We start from the raw sequence: 11,049 nt of genomic DNA, 5'->3' as shown, positions 1-11,049 counted from the left end.
GTGAGTGGGACCGCGCGTGTTCCCAACCCCTCCCTGGCCCTCTGCTCTGCCAGGCCTTGCTGTCTTTCAGACGGGCCCTGGAAACACTGGGGCTGTCCCTGCAGCACTGCCCGGACATCTTGTACTGGCCCCCGCAGCACGGGGATCCCGCGGCCGAGCCCGCCCTTGCTCTAATGCCCTCGTAGCCCGAAAGGTGACTAACTGCTCTGCAGAGTCCATAGCAGGCAGGTCGCTTATAGCGTCTTTGCTTTAAGTTATGCCTTGATACTTTTCTCAAGAACACAGCTGCCGAATAAATAGCTAGATGCGGGTTGTTTTTTTTTTTTAAGTTATGTATGCAGGAGATCTCAATACAAGAAGGTCTGGTTTGCATACCTTAGATTTTTCTGATATCAGTAATGTACAGTGCTAAAGGTAGGGTACGACCAGGGCATGTCTGTGCATATTTATGCATGAGAGTCCCTAAGCAATTTGAGTTTTGGTTCAGATTGCCAATGGAATTACTTTCTCATAAGGGTAGCTATTGCAAGAGCTTATAAACAGTTCTTGGTAGTTTTGCTAGTTACACATACATGAATGTAGTTACCAGAATTGTGAATTTCCATTGTTTGCTGGGGCCTGCTGTTACCTGTGTCTTTGTTCCTATGTGACACATCTCTCGTTTACTAACTGGCCACTGGCATAGGTAGAGGAATAAAGACAGACATCTTCTAGCAGAGCAGAAGGACCAGGCATGACAGATGCAAGGTGCATCTGTGCACCTGCCACAGCAGCAACAGCATCTTACAATGTTAAGGCTTGGGAAGGGAGCAGAAGTCCAGCCAAGGAAACGGGAGATGTTTTTTCTCTGCAAAGCATACAGAAACCATGGGATAATAATTTACAAAACACAAGTGCAAGGAACAAGTAGGTAGATGTTGTGGTCGTATTGTTCTGCTTGGACTTAGGAACTTTGAGTGAAGTCCTTTCCACTGATGAGCTTATTAACTTTAAATTAAATGGAGCTACAATTTCAAAATGGTTCTGGAACCTGAACTTAGAGTGACCAGTTTGTGCTATTCTCATGCAAACAGCAATCCCAAGAGGACGAGTTTCTTCATTAAGGAATATACTTGAACACAGTACGACTGTACAATAAAAACTGAATTAAGTAGCATCGAAACAGAAACTTAAGATGGATCATTTGGGTTTGGGTTTTTTTTCCATTCCTGCAGTGATTCTAAGACATGTATTCTTGGATGTCATGTTCATTTTTTAAAAGTCTGCTTATTTATGTTATTCGCAGTGCTACTGAATTTTACAGTTCTCCTGCATAACTGGGTTTCATAGACATAGTCTACCACCTCCACTTTTAAAATAACTGATTGTTTTAGAATATACTTTATTTACATTTTCAGGAAAGAGAAGATGCAGCATATGCAGATTTTTTTCCCAGTTGAATTACTGTGTCAGAGAATTAAATGAAGTATAACTGAAATTGTCTCCTATTACTAAGGTATTGCTGAAATCCTAATGAACCGACCCCACGCGAGAAATTCATTGGGAAAAGTATTTATAAATGAAGTGAGTATGGGCCTGGCCTGTAAACATGTTTGGAATCATGATCAATAAGTAAATGCAATAAGAATAGTTGTGGGAAGTCTGAAACAAAAACTTAATCTCTTGCTGAAGGTCAGTGGGAGACTGCCCTGGGGCGAGGCAGGTTAGCCTGAAGAAAAAGAGATCATGATATGTCTATACTGCAGTAACTTCAGATGCGGACTAGACAGAGATATTGGAGTTATTTAAGTTAGCTAACTCGGATGCCAGTTAATGACCTCACTTGCGTGATTACAACAAAAACATACTCATTGTCAGACCTTTAGCAGATGATCTGTTCAAGGTTGATACATTCTAGAGAAAGTCTGGCTCATGCCTGGACAGGAAGGGGCGTTTAAGGTACAGCAGAAGTTCATCTCTGAATGGAAGAAAAAAAGAGATGGGGAAACGTGTGATTCTGAGGCTATCATGGAAGGATCCTGCTGGCTCCACATACATGATTTCCAGGAAATTCCTGGCACCTGCAGGGGAAAAAAAAAAGATAAACTTTTATCATAGATTAGGAGCTTGCTATAATTTAGGTATATACATCCATATGCTTGAAGTTTTTCTTCTGTTGTTTGTACTCCTTCCCTCATAGCTGTTCAGTGCTCTGGAACAACTCCGCTTTGATGAGAAGGTTCGGGTGGTGGTGTTCAAGAGTGAGGTGAAAGGTGTATTTTGTGCTGGTAAGTAACAAAGGCTCTGCAAACTATTGTGAAAAAAATTGATGGCTTTTAGGGCTCTGTGCTGATCAGATGGTGCAGAAAAGCAGTTGGAAATGCCTCCTAAAAGAAAAACGGGCTGGCTTTTGTGTGGCAAGTAACAAACATTGTTATCTCCTTTGGCTGTCTGCCTCTCGGCTTCAGTGATGAAGATGTGTGTGCTGGAGTGAGCCACGCAGGCTACGTGGTGCTACTATTTGTTTCCCATTTATAATTGTCTTCAAGCAATGCCTCTGGTATTGGAGTCCTTGGTTTCCAGTTTTATGGATTATCCTTACATGCAGTGATTGGTGCTCTTCTGAAATCTGTTCGAAGGGCACAGAAGAGGAGCACCCTAGCCACTGCTCCAGCCCAAATGTCCACACTCCAACTTCCACTGACCTTACTTAACCAGAACACTCTTACTTCAAGACTTCTGAAATGGTCTGTCCTCTGAGAGGGACAGGAGGCAACACAGTTCAGATATCTTTTCCCTGTTCCTGGATTCTAACCTTTTTCTCTATTTAGGTGCAGACTTAAAGGAACGTGCAAAGATGGATGATGCAGAAGTTGGACACTTTGTTAAAAGGCTGAGAAATCTCATGGATGAAATAGGTAAATGATTATCTCAGTTAGGAAATTTGTTCTAGACTGCCTGTACTGAGACATTTAGAAATGCTGCAGGAGGGGAAGGATGCTAGCCCCAGCAGGTTATCCATTTAGGAGTAGCTTCCCAAATAGCTCCAGCTTATGCCTGAAACAAACATCTGATTAGAATTAAATAGCAACTATCCTGATGCCGTTCCAAGGACATGATGCATTTCAGTACTGCCTTTTCCATGTTGAAGAACAGCACACATGCATGCATATAATAAGTACCTGCTATAACAAAGCATTCTATATACAGTTCTGTGTAATCCTTGGGAGACAGTGCTAGACAAAATGAGCAATGGTGGTTGTCCCACTTTTAATACATGCTCTGAAGCACTCAGGAAATGGCAATGACCATGGATTTTGATCTCTGAATGGATTTGTTGAATGTCAGGGGGTTTGTAGCTACAACTCTGCTCTGCTCTGAAGCACTCAGGAAAATGACCATGGATTTTGATCTCTGAATGGATTTGTTGAATGTCAGGGGGTTTGTAGCTACACTCCCCCCCATCCCCCCCCCCCCTTTTTTTTTTTCCCCCAAAAAGAATATGAACTTCTGCAATTGATTTTCTTCCCCTATTTATGAATTATTCTGCTCTCACTAGAGAGGAATACCAAAGTGAAATCTGACTACCAATCAGAATTGCAGTAATTAAAAACCAAACAACAACGTAGAGAGAATGACCCCGTCTCACAAACCACAGAAGCAGTCAGGGGGGTGGGGTGGGGTAGTTACAGCACAGAACTAGCACACGCCTGAAGTCTGCTTCCAGCTCCCTGAGTATTTAAAAAGGTATCTTACCAAGCAACTAATCTCCAGGTACCTCAGGTTCCTCAACTATGAGGTGACAACAGTGTTTACCAAGTCCAGGAGCCTTGGCTTACAAAAAGCACCAGAAAAGCTAATCCTTGTAACAGTGACTAGGGATAGTGTCTTTGTTTTGACTGTTTAACCGCAACAGCTGGATATTCACATCATAAATTTGCAAGGAGACAGTTAATCCTGTTTTGTGTTGCAGTACTTTGTATTTGCATGCTTCTTCGCATTTATGAAGAACGTTTTGCATTCTTCTTACAAAAAAGGGAAAGGTGCAAAAAGACAGTTTCTACTGTTTAGAGACAGAAAGTTTGTGGCAGGAGAAAATGAATTCTTGAACAATTTTGAATTAGAGAACTACTAAAAGCTTTAGAATTTAAGCATTTAAATTCCAGAAGTGAGTGGAACAGAACTTCTGGAACAAAACTATATAATCTGTATTGTCTTCTCTAGCTGCCCTGCCTGTACCCACAATTGCTGCAATAGATGGCTACGCATTGGGTGGTGGACTGGAACTGGCGTTAGCTTGTGACCTTCGAGTAGCAGGTTTGTGCGTTGCTTAATGTAGGATTCTTTTTGTAATCAGTGACTATATTTTAAAGATAACTTACATGCATGACAGCTGACTGTTAATGGAATCCAGTAGGCTAAGAGGGGAACTTAAACAGTTCAAGAAATGAGTAGGCATTTGTCCAGAAATTGTGACATTTCGTTACTATTGAGAAAGCAGTTTCCTTCCTTAAAAAGTAAAGCCTATTTTTAGACTAGATTAGGATTCCTTCAGAAAACTATTTATTGGTAGAATTGAATAGTTATTATCATGTAATACTGGATCAGCACTCTGGCTAGATCTAACCTTCCCTACTTAAATCAATTTGAACTGGAAGACTTCCTTCTTCTGTTTCCATTCTTCCATCCATTACCTTTCATCTAGTATGGACCCGAGGTTCATTATTCTAGATAAAATTGCTACATTAGGGGTAAGCAGCCATACTACACATCCCTCATCTGACTTGAGATGGACATTGATTAAGCACTGTAGTAGTCAGACTTTCTAGCTCCCTGGAGAAATGGAGTTCCAGTTCAGTATTGACAGTTTGTAGTTTTATTAATCAGTTCGGTATGGAAAATCTGTAGTTACGCAGATCAAAAAGTAACTAAACCTTATATTTATTTTTTAATAGCTTCATCAGCTAAAATGGGCCTTATTGAGACCACAAGAGGGCTTCTTCCTGGAGCAGGTGACCTTCATTAAATCTTCAGTCTCTTACTTTTTCAGCTGTATAGTAAATATTTTGCCATTAGAGCACTTGAAGTGTTTTGAATGTAAAATAGAAGTAGCATCTTACCATGACCCAAGAGATCTATGAATCAAGAGTTCTGTTCCAAGCCCTGTCTCGGACTTGCTATGAATTTAGGAGAGTCCCTTTACACCTTTTCCTGTTTATTGGAATACTCAAAAGGATGCTGAAGCCTTTCAGATGCCTTGCAAACTGTTGACATATTCAGCTAGTAGTTATTAAAGAAACACATGATCTTTTTATTTTTCAAACCTCCTTGTTATATAAGGAGACAAAATACTATTGTTTTTTGGGCATTTCTCAGAAATGGAAAATGGTGTTTTTGCTGTTGTCATAAGGTGGAACCCAGCGCCTGCCTAGATGTGTTGGAATAGGTCTTGCAAAGGAACTAATTTTCACTGGTAGACAGATTGATGGACAACAAGCCTTCTCAATGGGATTAGTAAATCACACAGTGCCACAAAACAGTGAGGGAGATGCAGCTTACCAGAGAGCATTAACTTTGGCTAAAGAAATCCTTCCTCAGGTAAGTGTATTATTCACGTGGTCAATGTAAAGAAGGCATTTCTGCTTCCCTTAAGAGAGAGCAAACAAACAGTTGAAATTCCTTTCTATGAAATATTAGTGTCTTGGTTCCTGATATTTTAAGTCTCTTAACTCTGTCCTTTTTTGTAATGCAATTTCTGTAGGAACAAGTCTTAACATCCAGCTGCTTAACCTATAGCACAGTTTCACCTCCTAGCTGTGGTTATGCAGACCTGTAAGACACATTGAAACCTTGCACCACGTACATCTATTAACTGTAGATAACACCAAATTGTTTTTTAAAAATACTTACTAACTTATTGCAAATTTCTGTAGACTAAAAGGTCATTTGGAGGTAGGATAATGATACAACTATGCTATTATGAACTGCTGTGGCTTTAATTATTTTTAAATGTTTATTGTGGTTTGTTTTGGTTTTTTTCCTTTAATAAAGGCTCCATTTGCTGTGAAAATGGGCAAACTGGCAATAAACAGAGGAATGGAGGTAATGTGTTTTTTTTTAAATGCTGTGGTAAATGAAGCAGACAGGCTGTTTAGAACAGATGAGTTATAATCCTTGTTTAGACAAGGCATTTAAAACCATTTCAGGTGTTTTAAAGACTTTCTTTAAAGACAAAGTTAATATGGCAGGATTTTTTTTTCTACAGATGCTAGCACTGTAGTTCTAATACAGGACTACAAGTCACTCACTACAAGTGAATGTTTATTGATTTGAGGGCTGTGAAGAGTTTTGAGGGCTATACTTCAGACAAGTCTCACTCCTTCCCTCTCATCCCCAGGTTGACATTGCATCAGGGATGGCTATTGAGGGGATGTGTTACGCCCAGGTAGGTTACCTTCAGAATACATTCCTGAAAGGAACAACTACATTTTCTAAAGCCAGGTATTCACAGCATCCTCTTGTATTTTCCTCTCTATAAGGGAACACTAACAGCTAAATCTAAAGCTTTGAGAACATAACTTGAGTGCAGTTCCAGATACCTATTTCAGAATACTAATTTTTGTGTCACACATAGCTGCCTCCCTCAGCTTGCCTGAGGCCAGAGTCCTTCCTTAAATACCGTTCTAATGTAATTGTATATTCTTAGTTTCAACGATGTTAACTATAGGATAAGCTTTACGAATTGTTTTAGTTTTAACAAATTAAAAACCAGATTCCTCCTGTAGTCATTCTTTCTGACAAGTTTTGAGACCATGCACCTTTCTCAGCTAACGGAACAATGTAACTGCTGTGCCTCTCTGTATTTTAAGATGATAAAGTATTAAATTTATGGAAAATTGTTTTCTTATATAGTTCTGTGGTCTATGGTCTTTGTCTTAAGTGCTTTGCTTGTGATTTACACTACAACCCAGTCTCCTTATTTTCCTAATTGCAAAACATGGAAGGTGGGACCTTTAATGTATCATTGAAAGAAAAGGAATCTTAGTCTTGGACCACTACTGCCAAATTAGTCAGTACTTAAAAACACAGACTTGTCAATGAAAAACATACCACTTTTTTTTCTTTAAAAATTTAGAATATTCCCACAAGAGACCGTCAGGAAGGGATGGCTGCCTTCAGGGAGAAACGACCACCTCAGTTTATCGGCAAATGATGCTTCCTAGCTTCCCCTTGATTTTTTTGAAGGTAAAGGAGGACTGAAGAAGACCCACTGATTTCTTGGGATTATTTTTATGACTGCATTCTGTGTACTTAGCTCCTTGCTTTGGACTGCATTTCTAAATACTCCACTGGATCATTTTGCTGTAAGAATTCCCAAATAAAGATTTAACTTTGTACAGCTGATCTTTTTAAAGAGCATACATCTTAAGTCAGTGGTTATGGCTCTCAAACAGATGTCAAGTAAGGAGTATGGAGAAGCTTTGGCTTACCATAAGCAAATTAAAAAAAGGCAGAAAACATGCTGCATCAAAACATTGATAGGAAAAAGAAAAAAATCACTCTGAAGAGAAAGTCAACTTGTAAAGAAAGAAAACCTTCCTAAGCTTGCTTCCCATTATCAGTGCTCTTCCAATTAAACAGACAGAACTAGCAGTATTAGTACAGCAATGGCATTTTACTCTGGATCTGTTGTGAGTAGTGCAAAATGTCATGCTATCGCTCCAGCCAACTGAACTTATGTCTCTTTGGTATCAGTGCTTGAGAAAATGCAAGGCCTGTATGTGCACATATATATGGCCACCATATCAGTCTATGCCAGACATCTCAAGCATGTCACCTCTCTCCCATCACCTATTTTTCTCTGTTGCCTGCCTGAAGTTATTTTTTCTCCCTCTGCTTAGAGGTTCTCCAGCACTGAGATGTACCACACAATTTAGCTCTACAACTTCTTACTTCCCTAGACTGGGGCTTTCAAGCAAAAGTGAATTAGTATAGTTACAGAAATACATTTTTAGTAATTACTTTATAGGTTATCAAAATATACTTAAAAAAACATAGCTTACCACACTGGAACTGGGTGTCACTTTATGCTATGATAGTCTCTAAGCACACCACAATTTCACTTGTGCCAAAAGTTAACCAAACAATTCTGTGGGTGAGGTAACCTTACCAGATTATACATGTACAAGTTTCCTATGTAAAGATCTGCAAAGATAAAGCAGTCATGATCTTCAGCCTTCACAAAAAAAGATGGCAAATGCCACAGGTGAAATACAAGAGTTTAAAAGTTGCTTCCAGAATTATTCTACCCTGGCAGGAACTCCTGAAGCTGCACAGGAATGCAAAGAGACCTTTCTGTAACTGGCACATGCAAGTAAATTTAGGGGATTTATACCTTGTAGGCATTCGTACTTTTCAGCTTAAAAGAACTCTGTTCACTATTTGTTTGCCTGAAGCATGTAGGAACAAAACAAGAAGGGTATGGAAAATCATTTACAATCTCTGTGCTTGCTGGTTGCAGAACTTCATGAAGTAACAGCTTCACCATCTGGACTGATGCCAGCATTACATTCATTTTGTGCTGCATGTAGTAGTAGACTTCCCCGCCTCCCTCCCCCCCAGTTTTAGTTAAGATGCTTCAGCAAGTTCTCCTGTTATTAGGAAAAAACAGTACTGTAAGGAGAGTTGTCATCTTTATTTTAAAATCTTGTAGCAATTGATTTATGTTCATTCTATTAACACCAATTTTGACAAGTTTTGTGTTTCATTTCATGTAACAGAAGTTTCGTAGCAGAAGTACCATAGCAGACATCTCAGAAGGGTGGTGGGTAAAGGCTTGCAGGCCATTTTTCATTTTTTAAACCACCTTCACAATTCAAAGCTACAACCAATTTAATTTCTTTCCAAATCAAGAAAATGGTATATAACCAGATACACGCGTGAAAACGACGCTAGCCAAATTATAGCTTTGTACAAAAAGCAGTTACACAACATTGATTAAGTTACTGGATCAGTACCTTTTGAAGTTGCTGAAATACACAATAACTAGATTATTGAAGATTAGAGGTGATGTTTTTATTTGAAGGATGGGAGTTGGGAGAGGAAAGGAGTTAAAAATAGTAAAATATAGTCATCACGAAGAACCCATCCCTGCTAGTAAGCTACCAAACATAAGTTTTCTTTTTAAACTCAATTACCAATATATTTACAGAACAATCTCTGAATATCAATCAGTTGCCATGAAATATGGAGGCTAACCAGATAAACAAAAACAATACCTGAAATAAAACTGAATTTGAACGGACATGCAGTTTGCTTCCATCACTTGTATTTTATCAGGCATCTGTATGCCGTGCAATATGTTTCATTCAACACATCATTTGAAACCCATAGGTAACCAAGAAAGAAATAAGTTGTTACAATTAGCATCTTTATGTAAAATTTCACACTCCAGAAAACAATGCAATTGACACAGGGCTTACATAGAACATTGGGTGGTATTTTGCACTGTGATGACTTGGAAATACAATTCACTGCACAACACTGACAGAATATTTACAGAAAACAACAGAGCAATCATTAGTCTTTTATAAATAAGGTGACCAAATATCCTGGGCCTCCTATCGAGACGTGCAATCCCCTTCACGATGAAGACAAGTCAGTTATCTTGCTCTAATGAGCCTTCTCCTTTCCCTATCAATACTCTAAAAACAACAGATAGATATCACACACAACCAAAAGCAGTCAAACAACAACAAAAACCCCTTCTTGTTATCAAGTTTAACATCTCAAGCTTAGTTCATCCTTTTAGTATTGCATCTCCTTTTAATCCTGTTTCTATTGCTTTACTTCAGCAGGTTTCCCCTTTCCCTGATGCAATGCCGATCCCCACCTTACTAAGAGCAGGGAGGACTCGGGAGAGCTGAACTGCAAAAAGCTATTGTTCTAGAAGTAAGGAAGACAAAAGAACACAGCTTGCAGGCAAAAGAAAAAGGAAGTTGAAGACCCCATTTGTGTTTAGAAGGGTTATGAGACAATGACTTTGGTCACCTTAGTTACAAGTCTCATATTAACCTGCATGCATGTACTTTTGTTTTAATCTGTGAAAGTGTTGAATCTCACAACCACATGGTTCTATTCAAACACCAAACTGGTAAACAGTGTTATGAACAGCAATCATAGGGATGAAATAACTTTTTCTCCCAGAAATCACAAAACAAGATATTCCTAGAAGTCTTTTTTTCCAGATGTGCATATTGATCTGTACAAGTCCCATCTCTTTGTAGCCAGCAGTAATCCTACAGGTATGACCAGCTCAAGCAGTGACCCTTTACAAGTTGCATATGTGGTTGCCATTAAAGTTGACATTCACCAAAGGTTACCGTACATGGTTCTGGGTACCACAATTATCGGCAAATCACTTTAATGGTGACCACTATATTACAAGTTACTCCAACTACACACACATCAGAAAGGATTGTTACAGAGACAATACTTTACACTCCTATACCTGCAGCTTTCAGTTTGGTTTATTTTGTTGCTGTTTTCTACATGGAGGTGGTCTCCCATGACGCATAATGTGTTTTTCCAAACTATCCAGGATGGCAATAGCAATCCTTTGGACATGTGGATCAGTCTGGACGTTTTCCTTGATGTTGTATAAGTGCTGTAAACCACCTTCTTCTATTAACATGCTGCAGTACCTGGCAGCTGTAATAGGATTAAAAAAAAAAAGTATCTAGGGTGAATGTCTTCCATATGCAACTACCATTCAGCATCCCACCCTAAGGGTAAATCAACCAATAAAGACTTCATTCTGATTATGTAATGCTTATATTTGATAGCCCACTTAGAATCATAGAATCATAGAATCATTGAGGTTGGAAAAGACCTCTAAGATCATCGAGTCCAACCGTCAACCCAACACCACCATGCCCACTAAACCATGTCCCTAAGCGCCTCATCTACACGTCTTTTAAATACCTCCAGGGATGGGGACTCCACCACTTCCCTGGGCAGCCTGTTCCAATGTTTCACCACTCTTTCAGTAAAGAAATTTTTCCTTACATC

The 11,049-nt window shown here is 39.2% G+C and overlaps 2 protein-coding genes across 2 annotated transcripts in view; one reads left to right on the top strand and one right to left on the bottom strand.

Annotated features, from left to right (window-relative positions):
- Window positions 1-1,396: 1,396 nt before the first annotated feature.
- On the top strand, window positions 1,397-7,383 carry ECHDC2 (enoyl-CoA hydratase domain containing 2). The gene is made up of 9 exons (XM_009287378.2): window positions 1,397-1,563; window positions 2,180-2,267; window positions 2,811-2,897; window positions 4,204-4,296; window positions 4,935-4,991; window positions 5,390-5,577; window positions 6,031-6,081; window positions 6,377-6,424; window positions 7,115-7,383. Exons 1-9 carry the CDS (start codon window positions 1,513-1,515, stop codon window positions 7,190-7,192), a joined length of 741 nt encoding a protein of 246 aa, XP_009285653.1. The 5' UTR covers window positions 1,397-1,512; the 3' UTR covers window positions 7,193-7,383.
- Window positions 7,384-8,652: 1,269 nt separating this feature from the next.
- The window catches only part of LOC103905633 (protein zyg-11 homolog B), a 23,814-nt gene continuing 21,417 nt past the window's right edge, over window positions 8,653-11,049 (bottom strand). The window contains exon 14 of the mRNA XM_009287377.2: window positions 8,653-10,689. Within this exon, the coding sequence (XP_009285652.1) occupies window positions 10,499-10,689 (191 nt within the window). The 3' untranslated portion in view covers window positions 8,653-10,498. The remainder of the gene's footprint in view (window positions 10,690-11,049) is intronic.

Source organism: Aptenodytes forsteri, unplaced genomic scaffold (genome assembly GCF_000699145.1).
Source record: "Aptenodytes forsteri isolate BGI_AS27 unplaced genomic scaffold, ASM69914v1 Scaffold119, whole genome shotgun sequence".
NCBI lineage: Eukaryota > Metazoa > Chordata > Aves > Sphenisciformes > Spheniscidae > Aptenodytes > Aptenodytes forsteri.
The sequence above is the reverse complement of the archived record's forward strand: the minus strand, read 5'-3'. Positions and strand labels throughout refer to the sequence as shown.